Source organism: Arabidopsis thaliana, assembly GCF_000001735.4.
Source record: "Arabidopsis thaliana chromosome 1 sequence".
In the NCBI taxonomy this organism is placed as follows: Eukaryota; Viridiplantae; Streptophyta; class Magnoliopsida; order Brassicales; family Brassicaceae; genus Arabidopsis; species Arabidopsis thaliana.
In genome coordinates, this window is record NC_003070.9 from 3,104,035 (window position 1) to 3,127,423 (window position 23,389).

The 23,389-nt window shown below is 38.9% G+C and overlaps 10 protein-coding genes and 2 long non-coding RNA genes across 13 annotated transcripts; 7 read left to right on the forward strand and 5 right to left on the reverse strand.

Annotated features, from left to right (window-relative positions):
- Positions 1 to 457: 457 nt before the first annotated feature.
- Positions 458 to 2,332, forward strand: AT1G09580 (emp24/gp25L/p24 family/GOLD family protein). Its single transcript, NM_100830.5, has 4 exons — positions 458 to 841; positions 1,451 to 1,663; positions 1,763 to 1,839; positions 1,914 to 2,332. Exons 1-4 carry the CDS (start codon positions 623 to 625, stop codon positions 2,056 to 2,058), a joined length of 654 nt encoding a protein of 217 aa, NP_172429.1. The 5' UTR covers positions 458 to 622; the 3' UTR covers positions 2,059 to 2,332.
- Positions 2,333 to 3,767, forward strand: AT1G09590 (Translation protein SH3-like family protein). The gene is made up of 2 exons (NM_100831.4): positions 2,333 to 2,751; positions 3,315 to 3,767. The coding sequence occupies exons 1-2, from the start codon at positions 2,515 to 2,517 to the stop codon at positions 3,570 to 3,572; spliced, it is 495 nt and encodes a 164-aa protein (NP_563847.1). The 5' UTR covers positions 2,333 to 2,514; the 3' UTR covers positions 3,573 to 3,767.
- A 94-nt stretch (positions 3,768 to 3,861) lies between these two features.
- On the forward strand, positions 3,862 to 7,518 carry AT1G09600 (Protein kinase superfamily protein). Its single transcript, NM_100832.2, has 7 exons — positions 3,862 to 5,086; positions 5,176 to 5,460; positions 5,537 to 6,082; positions 6,197 to 6,297; positions 6,394 to 6,499; positions 6,591 to 7,001; positions 7,093 to 7,518. The coding sequence occupies exons 1-7, from the start codon at positions 4,583 to 4,585 to the stop codon at positions 7,282 to 7,284; spliced, it is 2,145 nt and encodes a 714-aa protein (NP_172431.1). The 5' UTR covers positions 3,862 to 4,582; the 3' UTR covers positions 7,285 to 7,518.
- Positions 7,519 to 7,659: 141 nt separating this feature from the next.
- On the forward strand, positions 7,660 to 8,839 carry GXM3 (glucuronoxylan 4-O-methyltransferase-like protein (DUF579)). The gene has a single exon (NM_100833.2). It carries the CDS (start codon positions 7,755 to 7,757, stop codon positions 8,601 to 8,603), a length of 849 nt encoding a protein of 282 aa, NP_172432.1. The 5' UTR covers positions 7,660 to 7,754; the 3' UTR covers positions 8,604 to 8,839.
- Positions 7,712 to 8,585, reverse strand: AT1G04707. Its single transcript, NR_138762.1, has one exon. It is a non-coding gene; the product is annotated as an other RNA (long non-coding RNA).
- Positions 8,744 to 12,665, reverse strand: AT1G09620 (ATP binding/leucine-tRNA ligases/aminoacyl-tRNA ligase). Its single transcript, NM_100834.5, has 3 exons — positions 12,534 to 12,665; positions 9,171 to 12,434; positions 8,744 to 9,067 (listed from the first exon to the last, which is right to left on the reverse strand). Exons 2-3 carry the CDS (start codon positions 12,419 to 12,421, stop codon positions 9,043 to 9,045), a joined length of 3,276 nt encoding a protein of 1,091 aa, NP_172433.2. The 5' UTR covers positions 12,422 to 12,434; positions 12,534 to 12,665; the 3' UTR covers positions 8,744 to 9,042.
- A 437-nt stretch (positions 12,666 to 13,102) lies between these two features.
- On the reverse strand, positions 13,103 to 13,533 carry AT1G09625 (uncharacterized protein; the record flags this gene model as incomplete). The annotated part of the gene is made up of 1 exon (NM_001084028.2): positions 13,103 to 13,533. The coding sequence occupies one exon, from the start codon at positions 13,531 to 13,533 to the stop codon at positions 13,309 to 13,311; it is 225 nt and encodes a 74-aa protein (NP_001077497.1). The 3' UTR covers positions 13,103 to 13,308.
- A 587-nt stretch (positions 13,534 to 14,120) lies between these two features.
- Positions 14,121 to 15,781, reverse strand: RAB11c (RAB GTPase 11C). Its single transcript, NM_100835.3, has 2 exons — positions 15,373 to 15,781; positions 14,121 to 14,804 (listed from the first exon to the last, which is right to left on the reverse strand). Exons 1-2 carry the CDS (start codon positions 15,535 to 15,537, stop codon positions 14,316 to 14,318), a joined length of 654 nt encoding a protein of 217 aa, NP_172434.1. The 5' UTR covers positions 15,538 to 15,781; the 3' UTR covers positions 14,121 to 14,315.
- On the forward strand, positions 15,705 to 18,508 carry AT1G09640 (Translation elongation factor EF1B, gamma chain). Of its 2 annotated transcripts, none has more exons than NM_100836.4 (8): positions 15,705 to 15,974; positions 16,083 to 16,136; positions 16,354 to 16,503; positions 16,592 to 16,652; positions 16,753 to 16,805; positions 16,925 to 17,026; positions 17,137 to 17,626; positions 17,739 to 18,508. In NM_100836.4, exons 2-8 carry the CDS (start codon positions 16,128 to 16,130, stop codon positions 18,116 to 18,118), a joined length of 1,245 nt encoding a protein of 414 aa, NP_563848.1. In that variant the 5' UTR covers positions 15,705 to 15,974; positions 16,083 to 16,127; the 3' UTR covers positions 18,119 to 18,508. The 2 variants fall into 2 exon arrangements, with proteins under 2 accessions (NP_563848.1, NP_001184949.1); NM_001198020.1 differs by having other exon boundaries at positions 15,933 to 15,974; positions 17,137 to 17,364; positions 17,924 to 18,290.
- Positions 18,509 to 18,891: 383 nt separating this feature from the next.
- AT1G09645 (uncharacterized protein) lies at positions 18,892 to 20,633 on the forward strand. Its single transcript, NM_148450.4, has 2 exons — positions 18,892 to 19,202; positions 20,075 to 20,633. The coding sequence occupies exons 1-2, from the start codon at positions 19,121 to 19,123 to the stop codon at positions 20,311 to 20,313; spliced, it is 321 nt and encodes a 106-aa protein (NP_683291.2). The 5' UTR covers positions 18,892 to 19,120; the 3' UTR covers positions 20,314 to 20,633.
- Positions 20,634 to 21,140: 507 nt separating this feature from the next.
- AT1G09650 (F-box and associated interaction domains-containing protein) lies at positions 21,141 to 23,250 on the forward strand. Its single transcript, NM_100837.4, has one exon. It carries the CDS (start codon positions 21,944 to 21,946, stop codon positions 23,090 to 23,092), a length of 1,149 nt encoding a protein of 382 aa, NP_172436.1. The 5' UTR covers positions 21,141 to 21,943; the 3' UTR covers positions 23,093 to 23,250.
- On the reverse strand, positions 21,273 to 21,575 carry AT1G04713. Its single transcript, NR_138763.1, has one exon. It is a non-coding gene; the product is annotated as an other RNA (long non-coding RNA).
- Positions 23,251 to 23,389: the final 139 nt, after the last annotated feature.

A 23,389-nucleotide genomic window follows, 5' to 3' on the forward strand; every position in this document is an offset into this window, starting at 1 on the left:
TTATGAAATTATTAAAACATAACCAAACAATGACATGACGAGTTGTATCTAAGAAGAGATGCAATTAAAAAAACACTTAATCTAAACTAATACTACTTAGTTAGCCTGGCCATACTATTATTAAAGATGTTTTAATCTTATGCAATAGTTTTTTTTTTTGTCAAACAATCTTATGTAATAGTTTAAGTTTGTCAATTTGTCTTATTAAAACAGGAGGAACTGCACAACTCTACCAAAAAAAAAAAAAGTCTCAAAGACTGTGCCAAATCTTGCCTTTATGACTCCAAAGTGCACGTTTATTCAGATAAAGTATTCAAAAAACAACCAAATGGAAATGAGATTAGAGAGCGAGGTTCAGAGATGATGGGCGACTAGTTGCAAATACAAAGTGTTGTTTAAATGAAAAGTGATTAATTATTTATATAGATCTTTATTGGACCCAATGCTATCACCTCATCTCAATTATCAAGCCCATGGGTTGGTCTCATCAAAGCCCAATCAAAGCTTCCCAAACAAAAAGGAATTAAGATGAACAAACAAAAAAAAACACTTCGGAGCAAAAGATCTGGCCACCACAACACAACGATCGACGAATACAATAGGAAAATTTGAAATCTCGTCGATGAAGATGACTGCTAAGATGCGCCGTGAATTCCCGACGGCGTTCCTTCTCTTGTTTCTGGTTCCGGTGATGATTCCGGTCGGTGAGGCTGTATGGCTAGATGTGCCTCCCACCGGAACAAAGTGTGTATCTGAAGAAATCCAGAGCAATGTCGTCGTTTTGGCTGATTACCTCATCATCTCCGAGGATCACGAGGTCATGCCCACTATATCCGTCAAGGTAAGTGTCTTCGATTTTCTGTTCCTATCATCTTGCTTGTTCAGTGATTTGAATCTGCATTTTGTGTTACTCGATCCATAATTTCAACTGATTCATGAGTCACGTTTAGGAATTAGAAAGGCATGTATTAATTCTCGATCCAAGTTTCCTTATTTGGAAAATTATGATCATGCATGTCTTTCTTTGATTGTTTGTTATGATGATTTTCGGATTTGTATAAATGCTCAGATGCTTGTGTATAGCTTAATCCCTGTGAATACCCTTTTTTTTTTGCCGTAATATCAGTAATTAGCTGTGAGATTGAGATAAGAAAAATTGAAACTTTATGTGGTCTTTTAATGAAGTCTGTGTTTTTGATGTGTATGTTTGGGAACAATGATAATTATTACGAACAAGGGAGTTTCTTTTATTGAGCAAGTATCATTTGGTATTTAGTAATCATTGCTATGTGCTAGTTCCAGATAGTTTGATGGATTGTTTAAGATAGTGTCCTTTGGATTGAGAGCAGTCTTTGAAGTCGACTTGAAAAAAGGAATACAATGTTTCTGAATGGTAACCTCTGTTCCTTTTTATTCTTGGCTCTGAGTTTTGAGAATCATTATGGTGCAGGTGACATCCCCATATGGCAACAATCTGCACAATATGGAAAACGTAACGCATGGCCAATTTGCATTTACAACCCAAGAATCAGGGAACTACTTGGCGTGCTTTTGGGCAGATGAAAAGAGTCACGGAAACAAAAATGTTAGCATCAACATTGACTGGAGAACTGGAATCGCTGCTAAGGATTGGGCCTCTATTGCTAAGAAAGAGAAGATCGAGGTTAGCTTTCAAGAGATTTTACAGTTCAGAGAGTGGTATTGCTTATAATTTTGCTTCAAAATATTTCTAAAATTTGTTACTCTATGACAATTGCTTAAGGGTGTGGAGCTGGAGATCAGGAAACTCGAAGGCGCAGTCGAAGCCATCCATGAAAATATACTCTACCTAAGAAACAGGTAAAGTCATCTTCAGCTGCATGAACTGCTCTTGCCTTCTTTGCTGACTCTCATTATCAAAATGGTAATTGCAGAGAAGCAGACATGAGGACAATGAGTGAGAAAACGAACTCGCGGGTGGCTTGGTACAGTATAATGTCACTAGGTGTTTGCATTGCTGTCTCTGGTTTCCAGGTACTCTACTTGAAGCAGTACTTTGAGAAGAAGAAGCTTATATAGAGATTCCCTGATATTCAGGTCCTTTAATGAGAGTTTCTTCTTAAAGAATAATATTCAATTCATCTCCTTTCTTTCCTCTTTACACGCCTCCTTTTTACTGACGCTGTAAAATTTTTGTTCATGGATTGTTTATGTAGCTTCTCTCTGATAAGAAGTCATTATTTCTGATTCTGAAATAATAATATTAACTTCTTGTCATCTCCAAAGTCCAAACGAAAGAGATTCTAGAACCATTGATATTGGGTTGTAACTGATACTTTATGTTAGTTTGGGGCTATAACACGTAAGTTTGACAGTACAAGGGTTAAGATTACAAGAAAAAACTAATCAAATGGGTATTACATACAAATCAGCCCAAATTTCTGACCCAACAGGCCCGTTAAGAGCAAACCCTAATTTCAAAGAGAATATATATAAACCCTAATCACATTTCGCAACCACCAAAGCGGAGGAAAAATGCCGGCTGGACATGGAGTTCGAGCGAGAACGAGGGATCTGTTCGCGAGGCCTTTCAGGAAGAAGGGTTACATTCCTCTATCGACTTACCTGAGGACCTTCAAGGTCGGCGATTACGTCGATGTGAAGGTGAATGGTGCGATCCACAAGGGTATGCCTCACAAGTTCTACCATGGTCGTACTGGTCGTATCTGGAACGTCACCAAGCGCGCCGTCGGTGTTGAAGTCAACAAACAGGTCTGATGATCTCTCACTTCCCTTAAACTTTTGTGTCCTTGAATTAGGATTTGAGCTTGTTGTGCTATTTGGATTGTTGATCTGTTGATTTGATGTTGAAATATGTGATTGAGTATTAGGTTTGTAGAATGTAAACCTTCTACTGTGCTCCAATTTAGCTCAGATTGTTAGTTTTGGCTCAAAGATCTTATCTTCTATTATGCAGTAGTGTGGTTCTTGATCCTGTTTCAGATTTGAAGTTTGATTGCTTAGGTCTCGTTTAGTCTTTAGCCTTAGCATGCATTGCGTTGTATCAATTTGGCCCTTTTTGCATCACAGTTCTAGCTAAGCATCTAGTTTTACTTCTCCATTGAACTGCTAGTATGTTTGGTTTCATGACTATCGCATTGCTCTAGTTTTGCTTTAAATGACCACCAACATTCGTATATTAATCTTGTTTCTATAAGTGTCTTAGAGATGTTATTGTGTAATGCTGATTAGCCTATGACCAGAACACAAACATTTTTGCTAGTACTACTTATATTGGGTATTATGACTGACATATGATGGTGGGGTTGTTTCAGATTGGGAACAGGATCATAAGGAAGAGGATTCATGTTCGTGTGGAGCATGTGCAGCAGTCAAGATGTGCCGAGGAGTTCAAGCTGAGGAAGAAGAAAAACGATGAGCTCAAGGCTGCAGCCAAAGCCAATGGTGAGACCATCAGCACCAAGAGACAGCCTAAAGGACCCAAACCAGGATTCATGGTCGAAGGAATGACCTTGGAGACTGTCACTCCAATCCCCTACGATGTCGTCAACGATCTCAAAGGAGGCTATTAGTTCTATCTTCTTGTGCTTTAGAACTCTTTTTCATTTGTTTTGTAGCAGACTTAAAACTAAGAATTATGATTTACTATATAACAGGAGTTTGCAATCCAGATTTTGTAAGGATGGTTTATTTTTATTATTGGTATTTTTGATCTTCCAACTATTGTTCACTTTTGTCAACGGTGTCTTACGAATTTTAAATATGTCTGAAATTGATTTAATTATGAGCCTCATTTTAAGATACGTTTGACTTGGAGCCCATGGAACTCCAGCACGATGCCACGTAGCGTCTGAGCAACAGAACCTAATTTTGAACACTGAACTCAAAAGAGAAGAAGAAAAGAGTCAAGTCTTGGGTGTCCATTAATGGGAGATCTCTGTTATGTTCAACACTTGCTCGAGAGACAGATAGAAACCAGGCTGCTTCGTCATTGTTTCTCCTCTGAAGCATTTTCGTTATTTCTGTTTGCTGTATTAAAATTTCCTAAAATAGAAAGACTATGAAACCTCATTTCCCTAAAATCTCTCATATTCTTGATAGGCTCTTCGTAATTTCAGGAATCACTCACAATTCCAAATCTCTCTCTCTCTCTCTCTCTCTCTCTCCATTAATCTCAGCATATCTCTTTCTCTCTAACCCACAAGTCTTCCTTTGATTCTTTGATTTCAATTCGTTTTCTTCATACAAAAACATTGAGACACATATTTAATCCATATTTCGAGATCAGTCTTGCTGACCTCAAATTTTCCAGTTTCGTTACATCTACAGAAAAAGCTCCTCTCTTTTTTTTTTGTCTCCCATTTGATTTTAAGATTAGCGTCTAATCCAACAAGTTCCAACAAGGTCTAAAGATCAAAAGCTCAAATCTTTGTTCTTTGTTGGTGGTGTGGGTGGGAAGATTTCATTTTCAGTGGAGAAGAAGAAAAAAGGAAAGATTAGGAAGCTAATCAAAACATACAGTTTCCTGATTCCGGTCAGGAAACTGTGGAGCATTGACGGAATCACGAAGCCGTGGAGAATTATGGGCTGCAATTGCACCAAAGGAACACGGCCTGATAATGATAACGTCGATAACAGCAACAGCATTGTCAGCAATGTCAATGTCAAGGAGAGAAGAAGCAAGCCTAAGAAAACCCCCAAGAAGAAGAAAAAATCAAAATCTGCTTCTTCGAGCAAAGACAACAATGTAGGATTCGAGGAACGAAGCAACGACAATAAAGAAGCCTCCTTGACGTTGTTGATACCCATTGATGCCAAGAAGGATGATGAGTCCGAGAAGAAGGTGAATCTCGAGAGAAAGTCTTCTAGATTGGTGTTTCAGAGACGGCCCACCGGTATTGAGGTTGGTGCCAACAACATAGGGACATTGCAGCAACCTAAGATGACTAGAATATGCAGTGTTAGTAATGGAGAAAGAGGAGCTCAGGTTATGGCTGGTTGGCCTTCATGGTTAGCTTCTGTTGCTGGCGAAGCTATCAATGGATGGATTCCACGAAAGGCTGATTCTTTCGAGAAGTTGGAAAAGGTAAGTTCTTTTTGTTCATTATAACTATTGAGATGATTTTTGATTGATTGTCTTGTCTAAGTTGTACATTGTTGGATTGTTACTGTTAGATTGGACAAGGGACGTATAGCAGTGTGTACAAAGCCCGGGACCTAGAGACGAACCAATTAGTTGCACTGAAGAAAGTGCGGTTTGCTAATATGGATCCCGACAGTGTTCGGTTCATGGCTAGAGAAATAATCATCCTTCGAAGGCTTGACCATCCTAATGTTATGAAGCTTGAGGGTTTGATCACTTCAAGAGTATCAGGAAGTATGTATCTTATATTTGAATACATGGAACACGATCTTGCTGGCCTAGCTTCAACCCCTGGGATTAACTTCTCTGAGGCACAGGTAATCCTATTTCTCCACAATATATGCATTACTATTATGTGGTTTGATTTTCATCTAATGTATTGTGCTTCTGCAGATTAAGTGCTATATGAAACAGCTGCTTCATGGTCTTGAACATTGTCATAGCCGAGGTGTATTGCATCGTGACATCAAGGGCTCTAATCTGCTGCTTGACCATAACAACAATCTCAAAATTGGAGATTTCGGTCTTGCCAATTTTTACCAAGGTCACCAGAAGCAGCCTCTCACTAGCCGCGTTGTAACTTTGTGGTATCGTCCACCTGAACTATTACTTGGTTCAACAGACTATGGTGTTACAGTAGATCTGTGGAGCACAGGATGCATACTAGCTGAACTCTTTACTGGGAAACCTATCATGCCCGGTAGAACCGAGGTAGAACAACTACACAAGATCTTCAAACTCTGTGGATCACCTTCTGAAGAGTATTGGAAAATATCAAAATTGCCACATGCCACCATCTTTAAACCTCAACAACCTTACAAGCGGTGTGTAGCTGAAACATTTAAGAGTCTTCCATCTTCAGCTTTGGCCCTAGTTGAGGTTCTTTTAGCTGTAGAACCAGATGCTCGTGGAACCACAGCTTCTGCCCTTGAAAGCGAGGTAAAAGCTATGACATTGTAGATTAGAAATTTGTGCCTCCACTCGCTTTATTTATCGGAATGCAAGTGTATACACTTCTTGTCTCACACTTTTGTTCTTTTTCTGTTTCTTTAGTTCTTTACTACATCGCCTTTGGCAAGTGACCCATCAAGTTTACCAAAGTACCAACCGAGAAAGGAAATTGATGTGAAGGCTCAAGAGGAGGAGGCAAAACGGTAAGATCCAGATCGTATCATAGTGTTAACAATAACAAAAAGCTCTTATATGCTTGAATGAACACTGACACGTCCCAATTTCCTCTGATCCACCAGAAAGAAAGACACTAGCAGTAAACAGAATGATTCAAAACAAGTATCTAGAGAATCTAAAGCTGTGCCGGCTCCAGACTCCAATGCCGAGTCTCTGACATCAATACAAGTACGTCTGGTTCTAGCATAATACACATATAGATATATATGATTATATTCGTGTGATCTTACATATCTGTCTATTTTCTTGTTTTGTAAAGAAACGTCAAGGGCAGCATAACCAGGTAAGCAATAGTGACAAGTTCAATCCTGGTGAAGATGCAGCTAGCTTCCGGATAGAACCACTGAAGAGTGGAACTGCAAAAGACGGTCACACTCGTTATGGTGTGTCCTCGGTGAATAGAAATGGAGAGAATGTTATGATGGGCTCGAGTCGGTCTCCTAGAAAAGAACTGAGGACACAACGGTCTTTTGTCCAACGCGGAACAGCCCAATTGTCAAGATTCTCAAACTCGGTAGCTGCTAGAGATGGATCACATTTCGCTATAGCAAATCCACGGTGGTTTGAAGATAGTTATAACAATAATAACGGAAGGCAAAACGGAGGTGCTTGGTCCCAACGTTTGGTGGTTAAACACAAAGAGTTTACAAAACACAAAGAATCTATAACGGTAAAAAGAACATTTGAACTGTGTGTAATTGTGCTTCTCTTTGCAATGGAATTCTTTGTGGGCTAATCACAATTTGTTTGGTTATCTTTAGGTTAACGGTGAAAAGAAAGAGAGAATGCACTGCTCAGGGCCTTTGGTTTCTGCAGGAGGAAACTTAGATGAAATGTTGAAAGAACATGAAAGGCAGATTCAGTTAGCGGTTCGCAAAGCTCGGGTGGATAAGAAGACGAATAGAGGCGATAACAGACAGACTCAAGCGTTTCTTGCTGCAAATGGCAGGTGAGATATATCAGGAAAGGATAAGAAAGGAAGAAACTTTTGGGATATCAGACAAAAAGAGAAAGAAAGTGTTGCGGTTTTGCAATGTAGAGTCGACTGATCTCTGGTGGGGTCTTGTATGATATTTGTGTATTTTGTTTATTCTTCATTCTTGTATGATATTAAGATTTATTAGTCCTAGTAGAATCAATCATTATTGTTATTTTGGTATTTCAATTGCACTAAACGGTCTAACAGAGACAAATATCGATCCAACTACCAAGAAACTTAAATAGAAGGCTTCACTCTCTTGCTTCTTTTTGCAGAACCTGAAATTAGCTGCAATGTCTTCTTCAAGTACCCTTATAGCTTCTTTTGCTTCATGTCTACGCATAAACCCAACTTCCTCTCTTATCTCAGCATTTCTTTATATAGTTATTTAGGAACAAGTCGTAACTTCTGTAGAATTCAAGTTCTTAAATTTCGAAGCAGACAATGAGGCCTAAAGCAAATCAAAACCACAAGCTGAAGGTTCTCCTTGTTTTTCTTCTTGCCACCTTAATTCTCATCTTCATCGTGAGATCAACTCTGACATCTTCACAGGAACACCAGACTCCACAAGAGACAAGATCAACGCGTTGCTCTGGTGCCTGCAATAAGCTACCACGTTCCCTCGCACAAGCCCTGATCCATTACTCGACCTCAGTTATCACACCACAACAAACGCTCAAAGAGATAGCGGTAAGCAGTAGAGTACTCGGCAAGAAGTCACCCTGCAATTTCTTGGTGTTTGGTCTAGGCCATGACAGCCTCATGTGGAGCTCTCTCAACTATGGAGGCCGGACTGTGTTTCTTGAAGAAGATGAAGCATGGATAAAACAGATCAAGAGACGGTTTCCGATGCTGGAATCGTACCATGTAACATATGACAGTAAAGTCAATCAAGCCGATAATCTCATAGAAGTCGGAAAAGGACCTGAATGCACAGCCATTGGAGATCCAAGGTACTCAATGTGTCAACTAGCACTCAAGGGTTTGCCTGCAGAAATTTATGAGACCGGTTGGGATCTAATCATGGTTGATGCACCGACTGGCTACTACGATGAGGCTCCTGGGAGAATGACAGCAATTTACACTGCGGGAATGATGGCAAGGAACAGGAAACAGGGAGGAGAGACTGATGTGTTTGTGCATGATGTTAACAGGGAAATAGAAGACAAGTTTTCTAAGGCTTTCTTGTGTGAAGGGTACATGAAGAAACAGGAAGGGAGACTAAGGCATTTTATTATCCCTAGCTATAGAGATGGATCAGAATCAGAATCAAATAGACCCTTTTGTCCATAGTGACACATGTTACCTAGAGATCTCCTCTGTTTCTCCAAATATGGAACTCTTTATCGTCCTTGTTGTTCACCTACTTGTCCACAACCAGTATTGGAGAGCCTAGACATAAAGCTATAGCAAGAAACTAGACTTTCTTATTACGTTAAACCAAGTGTTTTGTAAAAAAGACCATTTAACTTTGTTTCAGCCCAGTAAAGAAATCTAGAAAGCTGATCAGGAGAAAAGAGCAGAACATATAAGCAAACTTGAAAGTTGAAACAAGGATATTGTTGAATCAATAAGAGAGAACAGATGATATTACTACACAATACCAGAAATAAAAGAGAAAAACTCAGCAAAGAAGTCAAAATAGTCCAACTTGTATAAAATACCAAAAATCCTGCAAACTTCTTGACTAGTAGTTGAAACTTGTCCCACGCTTTTCTTTTGAACAACGCTTTTAGGATGGAGGGCAGACACTTGTGCTGGAGCATCGAAGAATTCGTTCAGTTTAGTTGACCAGAAACAAAAAGAGTTTCCATGCTGCTTCTATTAAGAAGCAATTGTAATGAAATAAATAGCTTTTACCTGGTCACAAAGATGGCAGTTGGGCTGCCTGGAGATGGAGGATTCTGCGTCAGCAGCGAAGCATGTGGACCAGCTATTGAAACATCATCAGGGTCACTTGCAGAATATATTTCAACCTCTTCAAGACCAAGTTGCCGCCTGATCAAGTCCTTGTTACTCTGAAGGACTTCGATCTCTCCAAAAGGTAACCTCAAGTTCAGAGCCTGAGTGCCAATAGATATTGCCTCGTCCTTCTTGAATTTAAGGAAAGGCATGCAAACCTTTTGAATGGCTTTCAAGTTTTTTCCCTCCTGCAACAATGTTGCACTTAGTTCTGCAAGCATCTCTGTATCCGGGGGGAAACTACAGGTTTGCTGGTCAAATCTACTTTGCAGAATCCGCAGGCAGTGAGCTCTCCATCCATCAAATTGCTCATTCACATATACTAGGCCTTTTAGCTTCCCCTCTGGCACAGCTGTTACTTGAGCACCTTTCTTAGCACCCTTCTTGGAACCTGAGAGTTGTTTTTGAAGAAGCTTTCTCATTAACACAATAGAATCTTGCAAATATTTGTTTGCACTCTTGAGCACCAAATCTGGCTCATTTGATGGTGGCCAGCCTGCTGTGAGCACACAACCTTCCTTATTCAAAACTTTCCTCCAAACATAATCTGCAAAATGGGGACAGATTGGTACAATGAGGCGTGTTTGCACATCCATAAATTTCAGTAGCAAGTCATGGTGCATGCCTCCAGTTCCACAAGAGAGTCTATACTCATCCCGAGCAGCTTGTAAGTCGTAAAACCCATTTTTAAGTGCCTCCCTAAACAGACAATCTTTGTACGCTCTTTCAGTCAATCTGAGAGCAATGTTCATGTCATTTTCAAACACTTTATCAGCATATGTAGATGGAGGTCCCGTTCTTAAAGAGGATTCGACATCCAGAACTTCTTCCATCCATGTGAGCTCTTTTGTCAACCGCAAAATTGCAGCATTTGCAGTTTCAAATGCAAAATTTGCATCATCAACACCATCACCAGCATCAGCCAAACAAAACCTTGTACCAGTGGCAGAGAATTCTTCAATAGACTGGCGCAGGGTTCTGAAATTTCCAGTAGACTTTGACATCTTTTCAGAATTCAGCATGATATGACCATTACATCTGATCCCACGTGGCCAGTTACGATTCGCCATTAGTGCAGTGTGGTTGTAGATGAAAAATGTCAAATGATTCTGAATAAGATCCTTTCCTGAAACTCGAAGATCTAGCGGGTACCAGTAGTCAAATTCCTGCTTCATCTCACTTAAGACAGCTGATGGAATATCAGATGATTTAGGGTACGGGCCATCACAGAAGAGATACTCCCAAACTTCATCATTCATCTGCTGAGGGCGGATCAGAGACTTGCTACCTTTATACATGTCTCCATCGTGAAAGATATGGGCAACTGTGTAATAGGCCATATAAAGAGATGAATCAGATAAGGATTCCACTAGGAACTGTTCATCCCAGGGAATACGAGTTCCTAAACCAAAAGATCGTGAGCAAGCCCACTGATTGAGCCAGCTCAAAGTGTGCTCAAAGCCATGCCTTGTTTCATCAGAGTAGAGATTCATCTTTGATAGGCATTCCTCAGCAATTTTCCGCCATTCTGATTCGCCGTATGTTATGTACCACTGATCTGTAAGAGCCACAACACATTCATCACCCGATCTTGACATCACCGGCTTCTCGGGTTCACTGTATATGATTGCCTCGCCAGTCTCTATGAGCTTTGTCTTGATAATGGGCTTAATTTCTTGAACTTTCCTACCAAAAAACTCTCCAATAAGCATGGTTCCTTCGGTAAATCCTTTCAGGTAAGTCAACCTCTTAGCCTCTGCAAGCTTTTCCTTATCGTTTTGGCTTTTAATTTTCAGATCCAAGCAGACCTTTTCAGCAGCTTTATCCCCAAATTCCGGAATGTTGATGATCGGTATGATTTCAGTGGGCAACCATTCCGTTTTCACACCATACTTATCTTGAAGAGCAGGCTTTTTGATTAAATCTTGTAAAGCCATGTAATCATCAGGAGCATCACTAGGCACACTGGTGACAATGCCAGTACCTTTGTTGGTCAGAATGGTCAACATGGGCAGAGCATAGATGATCTCGTTGACTGACAGAGGAGACCTCAAAGGGAGTCCAATCAGATCATACCCGGTCAACTCAACCAAGCAGGAAGGCTCCTGAGGGTTCTTCGAAAAGTTCTGGTACGCAAGGTTGAGCGCAGCTCTCTCAGTAAGGATGAAGACCTCAGTTTCGCTGATTTCATAAGCTCCATATTTCCCATCAGGTAGTACCCATGCGTTTGTTTGTCCATACATGGTCTCAGGCCTCAAAGTAGCTGCAGCCAAAAACACTCTCTTGCCTTCCAAAGGACCCAGTTTCAGAGGGAATGGCTTGACTACTTCCATCTTTATGAGTGTATACTCTTGAGGCTGAACACCTTCCCCAGTAGCACGGTCGTGATCAGCACAAGGCTGGCCATCTAAAGGTGAGAATATAGTGTACCTGCGGTCTTTAACAATCTTTCCCATAGATTTCAACTTCCTCATCTGCCACCTCACAAAGGCATCGAAAAAGGGATTAACATCAGTGGTCACAAACGAGCGTCTCCAATCACAACCCAATCCATATGCCCTTAGATCTTCAACAGCCAAAGGGGGAAAGTAATACAACCATTCAGAAGGCTCTCGGAAATTTGCAATCTCACTGTCAGTAAGACCAAAACTGCGCATAATCTCCCACTGATAAACCTGTCCACCAGCTTTGGCAGCAACCTTAGACTTCTTTCCCTTGAACTGACCCGGAATCGGTAAAGCTATAGTATCACTGCTCTCCTCCTGAACTTCAGGAACTTTGGTGGTGTCTTCAGCAGTAAACACAGGAGGGTTACCAAACTGTTCAATCTCACGACGAAGCTTATCCGCAGAAGCCTTAATTGGCATACCAGTACAATGGAAACCAAATGGAAGAAGCACATTAGCTCCTCTTAGCCTATGGTAAGCAGAAGCAAAATCAACCTTGGACAATGAAAAGGCATGCCCAATGTGTAGATAACCATTCATATACGGGAAAGGGAAGGTTGAGAAAAACTTTTCTCCTGGTTTTGGAAGATTCTCACAAGATTCGGCTCTGAATACATCCTCGTCTTCCCACCACTTTCGAACAGTGGCCTCAATCTCAAGAAGACGATCTCTCCTAGCGTAGCTTTTCGATTCCGATGCCATTAAGTGACAGTGCCTACCCCAAAAAAACGCAAACCTCTAATTTAGATATCGGCTTCTTAAGTGCAACACAAAAATCGGTAGATTGAGTCTACCAGCTTGGGGAGAGAATTACCTTAGGGATGATGAACTTTGAGGAATCACGAATCGAGCCCACCGCGAAATCGATCCGAGATTTGACAGAGACAGAGCCAGTGGGAGAGATAAGTAATGGTTTCTAGGGTTTTTCTTTAAGACTACCTTCTTCAGTCTTTGGATTCGACGGCTGATTATTAAACTGAACTAGTCTCGCCAAAACCGGATCCAAGTCAAACCCATTTAGAATTTGGGCCACATCCACTAAAAGGCCCAGATATTTGGGGACTTCAAAGTTTTTTTTTTTTTTTTTTTTTTAACTAGTAGACGTTCAATTTCTTTTTCTTTTTTTGTTTTTTTTTTTTTGTTAAATAATATTCATGTTTTCTTTCTCCTCCCCTTTTCAAATGTTACTGGTTTTTTATTGTGCGATGCTTATGTCGTATATTATATATGGTGGATTGTTTAATGGTATAATTTCATTGTATTTGCAGAAATTTAGATTTGCATGAAAAAAAATGTTGAGAAATTTGAGTTACACCTCAAACTTGAAAGATTAGTAATGGAAGCAAATCTAAGAGACTAATAGTTAAAAGAATTCTCGACTTTGGTTCTAGAGAATGTGATTGATTAATCCTTTCAATCTTTCATCAACACCACACAACATGTTTAGTTAGTTATGATAAGATAAAGAAACCATACATAGATAACATCTTTCAAACTCTTTAGATTCTCAAGAGTCTAACCTTTGTTAAAAATAAGAAAACTATATGATAAAAACAAGGGATGCAAAACAAATATATTGAAAATTTTCTTCAAACGAGATTATTATTTGGCTTAGCTTGTGCCTTCTCGTTCGTCTTGCTCTTACCATCTTCTTTCACTGGATCCTTCTTCTCCAAAGTTACAGAAGACGACGCTTTACCATCTTCTTCTATCTCAAGAGGTTTCGAGCACCACCTATCGAGCAAATTGCATAAAACCGTCACCATTATTATTCCTGCGACGATAATACACCATCCCCAGATTGGGATCTCCATCTTTTTTATGTATTTGTTTTCAGTGACAAAGAAACAAAGTAAATTGTTTGTTGATGATTACAAGTTGCTTAAAAGTTGTTGATATTATAGGAGGCGGGAACTACTCGAAAGACTTGGAAATTTACCATTTTGACAAAAAACTTGCTAGAAAATAACTAAAATAAAAGTAAATCATTCTTCTAATTTTTTTCAATTTATCAACTTTAAAAGTATATTTCCTTTTCTTCATAAATCTCATAAACTAGCAAAAAGATAATGTCATAAACTAATACTATAAAATATATATTTTGTTTTTTTTGTTCCGTCAAATATATATTTTTGGTTTTGCCTGTATTCTTGTTGACTTCCGTTTTTTTTTTCCCCCTTTTTTTTAATTAACTTCCTTTCTTTGCTTTTCCATTTCTTCTTGATTGAAAAATGTATATTGTGTGATTTTGTCTACTTTATTTAAATTATCTTTGAAATCGAAGAATTTCTGCTCTATTAAAAATTCAAACTATAGTCTACGTTGGTATTTGTTTATTTCATTTTATACTCTGCTTATTTTTCTGATACTACATTACAACTACCACTCAAAACTACAATTAATTCCCTAAAAATATTTTTCGTTTCCAAAATTTGTTTTGTGTGAACGATTCCGAACTCCACAATTGATATAAAAAATTATCTTTGAGTTATATTATCAACAACAGAAAAAAGAAAGAAAACAAATACAACGCAAGCCTTGAAATAAAGTCTCATAGATATTTGGCTTTTTTTAAGTGCAACACAAACAAAGCCTTTCAAGACGATGAGCAACAAGGCTTCTTAGCGTTTGATTCAGAAGTAGCAGCCACATCAATTGTTTGGCCTTCCTTGATGTTGGCATTTGCAGTTGTCTGGTCTGAAGATATCGACTTCTTGCTGATGATCCTATAAACCTCCGAGAGAATCGTCTGAAAAGCCTTTTCTACGTTTAATGCCTCGAGAGCCGATGTCTCGATGAAAGATAAGCCTTCTTTCTCTGCATAGCTCTGAGCATCCTCTGTGGCAACTGCTCTGAGATGCTTCAGATCTGTCTTGTTCCCAATCAACATGATCACTATATTGGAATCTGCATGGTCTCTTAGTTCTTTTAACCACCTGCTTACATTCTCAAACGTTGTTGGCTTGGTGACATCATAGACCAAAAGAGCTCCAAGTGCACCTCTGTAATAGGCGCTAGTTATGGCTCTGTATCGTTCTTGCCCAGCCGTGTCCCATATCTGAGCTTTCACAGTCCTTCCTTCCACCTTAGAACAAAGATCATAGGTTTTTTAATAGGTTAATTCAGATCTAATGAGCAGCAGACTCTATGATTAGTGTGTCTGCAACAACAAAATTAGTAACTTCGCAGCTAAATTCCACAAACAACCCAGTAAGAAAACTAGAAACTGTGAAACAACAACCATGATTCATACTTCAAAAGAAAATCATGTTCGAGATCAATTTCAGATGAAGAGATTCTTAGATCTGCCTTAAACAAGGTTTTAGATCTGACATGTGAGGGAGCCTTACACTACCACGTACCAGAGTATCGACAAATTTGGGAACATTATCAATAAAACGCTTAAATTAAGAGATACCAAAGCAAAAATCTCGACCAAATGAAAAAAACAGGCACCACACATGTAAACATCAAAATTCAAAACCAAGCCCAAATGTTCCTACACACAATGACTGCTTCCGAGTATTCATACGAACACAGATACGGATCGAATCGAAAAGCACCGGATGCTGCTTAACTTAGAACTAAACCTAGATCCAGCAACATTTCGATTACACTATATACTATATATATAGAGAGAGATGTGTGCGTACTTGGAGAGTACGAGTAGCGAATTCGACACCAATGGTGGATTTGGATTCTAAGCAGAACTCGTTGCGAGTGAATCTAGAGAGGAGATTAGACTTGCCGACACCGGAGTCTCCGATCAAAACCACTTTAAACAAGTAGTCGTATTCTTCGTCCGGTCTTCTCGCCATTGTTACACTTTTCTCGAGGAGTGCTTTAGATTTGGGATTTTGAAATAGAAAAGGAGAAGATGACAGAAATAAATAAATAATTTAATTTCTCTTTCCCCTTGGATCTTCTCTATTCAACCTTCTCGGCTTGTTATTGCCCAACGACGAAGACCTTTTCTTGTCAAGTTGGGCTTACTAAAAAAGCCTACATATATGTAATTCATTTATACATGCTAATAAAAGGGAAAGTAATTAGAGCTTAACCGGAAAATAAACAAAAATCAGAAATAAAACCAAACAAAACCGAGCCAAACCAGAGGAATACACTCAATACAGATTTTAAAAACCCTACTTCTTCATCATCATCCCTTCAACACTCCTTTATAGCTTTTCTCCGCCTCAACTTTTTGCTTCTTCTCTCTCGATTTGCTCTCACGGAAGATTCTTCAGAATATCTGGTAAGATCCATCGATCGAACAATCTTTTTTTCTCCAGTTAGCTCATATTCATATTTATGATCATGTCAATTGCGAGCTCACTGCTTGATTTTTTTTCCTTGGAACCAGATCCGATATCAGAAGCCCCAAGTTCGCTTGAATTCCGTCTGAGCAATGGCTTTGGTGAGTTCTCTATGATTGTCTACTGTTACGATCGCATCATGTATCGATATAATTGTAGAAACGTTAGATTTGTAAATTTTAGGATCTAAGTTTATAGAACGATTGTTCATACACCAAATTGATTAAAATTATGTTAGTTTGGATATGTAGCTACTCTATTGTTAAGTTATTGATTTGGAATACGTATTATTGTGCTGATGATGAATTACGATTGCAGGTCTTGCACACGTACAAGGGAAACAAAAGTGCTGAGAAGGCACTCATTGCAGCAGAGTACGTTGGTGTGCAGATCGATGTGCCCTCTGACTTTCAGATGGGTGTCACTAACAAAACCCCTGCGTTCCTCAAGATGAACCCTATTGGAAAGGTTTGTCATCACTGGTGTTTGCTAAATTTCTGGACTGAGTATTATTAAGTCTATTTTTCAGCTAACCAAGAGTTATTGATCTTGCTAGGTTCCTGTACTTGAGACTCCCGAGGGTTCAGTATTTGAAAGCAACGCAATTGCCCGTTATGGTAAAGCATTCATAACTTTCTCCTTTAATTGTCTCTCAGTGTCTAGTTTGATTGCTTGTTGTCGTTTGGGTTTAATGGATCTGTTGATATCTCAATACAGTAAGCCGATTGAATGGTGACAACTCTTTGAACGGATCCTCCCTGATCGAATATGTAAGTAGCTGTTTTTTCCCTGGGGGCTACTCTTCTCTAATCCATTGACACCTCTTCTATTGTTTGTCATTCTATTTGTTAGTATTCTCAATGGTTATCTGCATGTTGTTTTTTCGCAGGCACAAATTGAGCAATGGATTGATTTCTCTTCATTGGAGATCTATGCAAGTATCTTGAGGTGGTTCGGCCCAAGAATGGGCTTTATGCCATACAGTGCTCCGGTAAGCTTTTTTGACTTTCATTGGTTGTTTCATTCACTCTTTGTGATGGCAATCTAGGTATTCTTTTCACTATATAAATAGTCTCATCCGTGATTGTTATATAAATGAAGGCTGAAGAAGGTGCGATCTCTACGTTGAAGAGAGCACTTGATGCTCTGAACACACATCTCACGTCTAACACTTACCTTGTCGGACACTCTATTACCCTTGCTGATATCATCACTGTCTGCAACTTGAACTTGGGATTTGCTACTGTCATGACCAAGAAATTTACCTCTGAATTTCCTCATGTTGAGAGGTACTTCTGGACTGTGGTTAACCAACCAAACTTCACTAAAGTGTTGGGTGATGTCAAACAGACTGAAGCTGTCCCTCCTATTGCTTCCAAGAAAGCTGCCCAGCCTGCAAAGCCCAAAGAAGAGCCTAAGAAAAAGGAAGCCCCAGTAGCAGAGGCACCTAAGCTTGCTGAAGAGGAAGAGGCACCAAAGCCCAAAGCCAAGAACCCTCTTGACTTGCTACCACCAAGCCCTATGGTTCTAGATGATTGGAAGAGGCTTTACTCAAACACCAAATCTAACTTCCGCGAGGTTGCTATTAAAGGTGTGTGGTGATATCTTCCTCTACCTAGTTTTTCAGCTTTGCTATCAGGGAATTATTTAGCTATTGGAATCAATTGTTTTTTATCATGTCTAATATTGTGGCTCAAATGCAGGATTCTGGGACATGTATGACCCAGAGGGATACTCACTATGGTTCTGTGACTACAAGTACAACGATGAGAACATGGTGTCATTTGTCACGCTCAACAAGGTTGGTGGGTTCCTTCAGCGTATGGACTTGGCACGTAAATACTCCTTTGGAAAGATGCTGATTTGTGGGTCAGAGGGTCCGTTCAAGGTGAAGGGTTTATGGCTGTTCCGTGGACCAGAGATCCCAAAGTTCATAATGGACGAGGTGTACGACATGGAGCTGTATGAGTGGACTAAGGTTGATATCTCAGATGAAGCCCAGAAGGAGCGTGTTAGCCAGATGATTGAAGACGCAGAGCCATTTGAAGGTGAGGCTCTCTTGGACGCCAAGTGCTTCAAGTGAGAAGAGAGAATGGTTTGGTACTTCCATTTACAGGTTTTGCAGCTGGGGCTTTACATATCTTTCTATCTGTCTGTCTCACATAGGGGTTTTGCTCTGTGACGTGTCGCATAGACTGTTTTTTTCTTTTCTAATCGAGTGTCAAGGACAAGTCTTTTTAGTTCTTTGTTAATGTTTCGCCTCCGTCCAGAATTGTTTACTATACCAGTTTTCGAAATCCTGACCGGCCAGTCTACCCTGGCAATAGGCAATACATGGTCTGGTTTATTTGTTTTACGGTAATTTTGCCTTGATTGATTTTCTTTGACGCGTTTCGGTCAACTTATATACATTGGTCTTTGAGTTGAACATTTAGTGGTAAAGTCTTTTTGGCACATATATTGAACATTTTTCCAATTTTAAAAATTGCTGAAAAAGCAAACTCTTGAAGAATAATAAGTCTAGTTAATTTCGTAGAAGAAGAACTGGCATGTTCATCTCGAAATTAACTAACGAATAAAAAAAGGTAGACAACTTAATACGCCACACAACTCTAATAAAAGAACATGTAACTTATGACAAAATAATGTAACATTTGTTCATAATATTTTTCGTATCAGATTATATATACAAATTGCTGATTATAATTATTATTCGCTGTTTGACCAAAAAATAAAAAATTATTGTTTCGCTGAGAAATGTATAGATAATTATATTATACGTTAGATTGGTAACTACCAAAAATATTACTATATGTTAGATTGGTCACAAAATAAGAAAAGAAAGGTAGTGTATATCAATTTATTAATGACGTATTTAATAAAGTTGGTCTCAAGCGAAATGAATTGTTCTTTACTGCTACAAGGCATATAATCCTGTAAAGAAAATCTGGGTGGTCGAATTGTTCTTTTCCCTTTTTCTAATTTCAACATCAAAAGTTGTTCCACCAGAAGAATTTGTTCTCTGCAGCAGTAAAGATCGATCCGTTCTTGCTTACAAGCAGAAAAATCATATCGACAGAGAGAGATGAGACAGAACTCAGCAACTGGTGGTCTTTCATGGCGGCGTTTACTGTTCTTCGCTTCGATTGGTTTGCAGTTCTTCTTAGGTTCGTCTTCTTCAGATCTATCTGATTTCATTTCACTTTTTTGTAGAATCCTCATCTGATTTAGTATTCCTTTGGGATTTTAGGTTCTCAATTCGCTAGATTTATGTTATATTTAGCTCAACTTGGCTCTTTCTAAATACTACAGTGTGTTTAATCTTTACGCATTAGGTCTTTTGCGATCAGGATCGAAACATGCAGATAGGAAGATTGTATTTCTCTTTTGAGTAGATCTTGGCCAAATCACTAACTTTGTGCTTAACATGTTAGTGAAGAGAAAATAAGCAAAGAGGATTTTACCGTTCAGTTCATGGGTTTGGTGTGGTTATAGTTTCTTTTACTAACTTCACTGGATAATAGTTGTTTACCTTTGTCCTAAATGCGAGACCATGTCCTGATTTGAAGAGGTTGTCTGCAAAATCTATTGCTTTTGTGACAAGTATTTATATAATTCCTCAGTTGTTTCATGGTGATGCTGCAGTTGACTAATGAGATATGTATTTACTTGTTGCCTATAGTTTTCAGACATTTAAAGTTCTTACATAAGCTATTTATACAATTGGCCACCATGTGCTTTTAAAAGAAGTAGGCTCATCTCTTTCTCTTTCCCGTAAATTTCTTTAAATGCATGTTGCAATTGATCTTGTTCTCTGTTGTCTATGTGTGTAGCTGTTGTTGTTCCCCTTTAGTCGAATATAAGAAACATGGTAACTATTTGAGGATAGACTGTGTAGCTTTAGCTGACTAGTGAGTGTCTACACGACAAGATTTTACAGTCACGAGTGCACTTGAGGACACCATAAACCTTGATTTTTTTTTGTTGTATATGCTAAGAGGGCATCTAGTAACTAAGTCTTCTGATATGATATTTTCAGGTCTATCGGGTGATTCCAAGAACACGAATGCAGGAGTTAAGACAGAATCTCATACTTCTTCCAGCAAAACAGGCACAAAAGTTATCCTTGTTCTAGTTGGATTTGTGGCTGTGGCCATGTTCTCGTTCTTCCTATACAAGCTATGGCAAAAGAAGAAAAGAGACGAGCAGTATGCTCGACTGTTGAAGCTGTTTGAGGAAGATGATGAACTCGAGGTTGAATTAGGTCTTCGAGATTAAAAACGCAAATTTGTCAACAAAGGCCTCATGTTTGTTTGTGTTCGTTTGTCTGAGCATGTAGGTGGAACTTATCACTTATGGGTATTTAAATTTGAAGTATATATATACGCATACTTTGTTGGGCTAGTAACTGATGTAGCTGTCTTGTCACTAATCATCATCAGTTCATCAATTATCCTCTCCAGACGATTGTTTTCCAATGTTGTACAATTCATTTTTCTTTCTTTCACTTTTTTTTGACAAATAGCGTGAGTTTAGGTTCTAAACAAATTCGATGTAAGTTTAGGTTCTAACCCTCTAGACAAATTAGTTAAGAGATCTGTGTCCCTGTCTTAAGATTCCTAGAAAATTCTTACTCAAACGATTAGATTTAAGAAACAGAAAGTGTTGAGTTTTACTTTTCCTTAGACCATCTCCAATGGAGATTTCTTAACATGTCTTTTTTTTTTTTTTTTGAATTTAATATTAAATTATATTCAAGAAAAAAATAAAAACTGGTTTATAAATGAATGCATACTGTTTTTAAATAGAGTACAAAACTTTTAAAGTAATCCTCAACTTTGTCTTGACGCAAACCATATTTGAAGTCCGCTCGAGTACTTCAAATCACCTCTGCTTTGAATTGTACTTTAATTGTACATATGTGTTTCTTAAATCTCTTTGTTGTCTAATTGTGGCGGACATTTGAAGTAATTTGAATCTGAACCTTAAATCTCAAAACCAGTAGATAATGAAGAGTAAAATAGACACATGGAGAAATTCAAAACTTAAAATGAAATTAATGTTTGTGTTTCAAAACTCAACACATTATACAGAAATTATCAAGTGGCTTGTTCCTCATGTCCCACTGACACACAAAGAAGCTGCAAGCAAACTCCCTCCTCTTATCATATTTTTGTCTGCCTACAAATATTATGGGCAACAACCTTCATTAGAAACTCCCTAGTGTATACCAAATCACAGATGTTGATAATTAAGGAGGGATTAACATTCATGTCAAAAATATGAATCAAACAATCTAGCCTAAACCAAGAGAGAACTAAGGATTACAGAGGAACGGCCACCGAATAAATCCAACAAAAATACAAAAGAAATTGAAACTGGGAAGATATATATTCATCTACATACCTGTTCGAGTTCATTTTCGTCAAAAACGGTCAATTGCAAGAAGGGTTGGTACGGTTCTTGGCTCCTTTCTTCTTCTCAGCTTTCTCATCAAGCGGATACTTTGCTTTATCATGCTCCGGCAACAGTAGAAGATCCTCTATGTTTATGTTTCCATACTCATCAAGCGGTTTATGTTTCCATGTTTTTAATCTTTTTACCATGGATTCATATGCATATGTTTCAAATTCTATGTTTGTAACCTAAACTATTTTTCATTAACTATGAAATATTTACAATTTAGAAAAAAAAAATGTTAAGTAGATAATAGGATTAGGAGATCTGTGCCGCGCGCGTGAGAGGAAGATCCTTTTTCCTTGATCTGATGAAAAGGAAGTGTTGAGTTTTGAGAAACGGAAAGTGTTGAGTTTTGTCTTTTCTATAGAAGATTTTTGTTTTCCTGTTTTATCTATAAATAAGCCTCTTAAATCTCTTCATCAACAATGACTTGTCTGCAATTACAAGAATGTCGAAAAAGCAACGTTGCTTGATGATGGAATCGCTGCCCCACGAGGTCGTAGAGTGCATCCTAGAGAGACTTGATGCGGATCCTCTGCTGAGATTCAAGGCTGTATCGAAACAATGGAAATCAACTATTGAATCTCCATTCTTCCAGCGAAGACAGTTCACACAGCGTCAGCAATCAGGTAATCCAGATGTTCTCATGGTCTCCCGTTGTGCTGATATTAATTCGGAAATAGAAGCTCTTACTACATTGGTGTTGGGTTCATCATCATCTGTCAAGATCCCTACTCCTTGGGAGGAGGAGGAGGAGGAGGACAAAGAATACTCTGTTTCCCAGGATAGCTGTGACGGTCTCGTTTGTCTCTTCGATAAATTCAAATCCGGTTTTGTGTTCAATCCCGCCACTAGATGGTATCACCCTCTTCCTCTCTGCCAATTACAACAACTCCTTATTGCCATAGGCGACGGTTTCTACGATCTTGGATACAGAGTCTCTAGGCTTGGATTCGGTAAAGACAAACTCACAGGCACATACAAGCCCGTTTGGTTATACAACTCTATAGAAATTGGCCTAGAAAACGCTACTACATGCGAGGTTTTCGACTTTAGCACCAACGCTTGGAGGTATGTTTCACCAGCTGCTCCTTATAGGATTGTTGGTTGCCCCGCACCTGTCTGCGTAGATGGGTCGCTTCATTGGTTCACCGAGTGCGAGGAAACCAAAATTCTTTCGTTCGATCTTCACACCGAAACCTTTCAAGTTGTCTCTAAAGCTCCCTTTGCCAATGTAGATGGATTCGATATAGTCATGTGCAACCTCGACAACCGCTTGTGCGTTTCCGAGATGAAGCTGCCCAACCAAGTGATATGGTCATTCAATTCAGGTAACAAGACATGGCACAAAATGTGTTCCATTAATCTGGATATAACTTCTCGTTGGTTTGGTCCTACTCAAGTATGCGCCGTCTTGCCACTAGCACTTTTGGATGGGAAGAAGAAGAAGAAGAAAAAGTTGTTGTTTTATTGTCGTGTACGAAAACGAACAATGGTGGTACATGATGACGAAACCAAATCATATGATGTTGCTTTCGAGGCTGACTCCATCGGTCATCCTGTCTGTTATTTCCCGAGTTTAATATCTATTTCATAAAGCTTCTTTCACCATCCGTTTGTTTGTCCAAGTTTGCAACTCTTAAAGCTGCCTATGATTATGTTTCAGATTCTTGTTTTATGTAAGAAGGGCTTGTTTCAACATGTACCAACAATTTTTGTCGTGCTTTTTTATGCGCTTGTTATGCTTCTAATTTATCTCACACAGTCGGATGATGTCGTTTTTCCTTGCATACTTTCAGTGACCACAATATGCTCTAGAATCTTTAAGGCACCTTATAGGTTTCTCAACGATAGCCCAAACTAGGATCTTGTTGCTATAAACTCCCCGAAAACA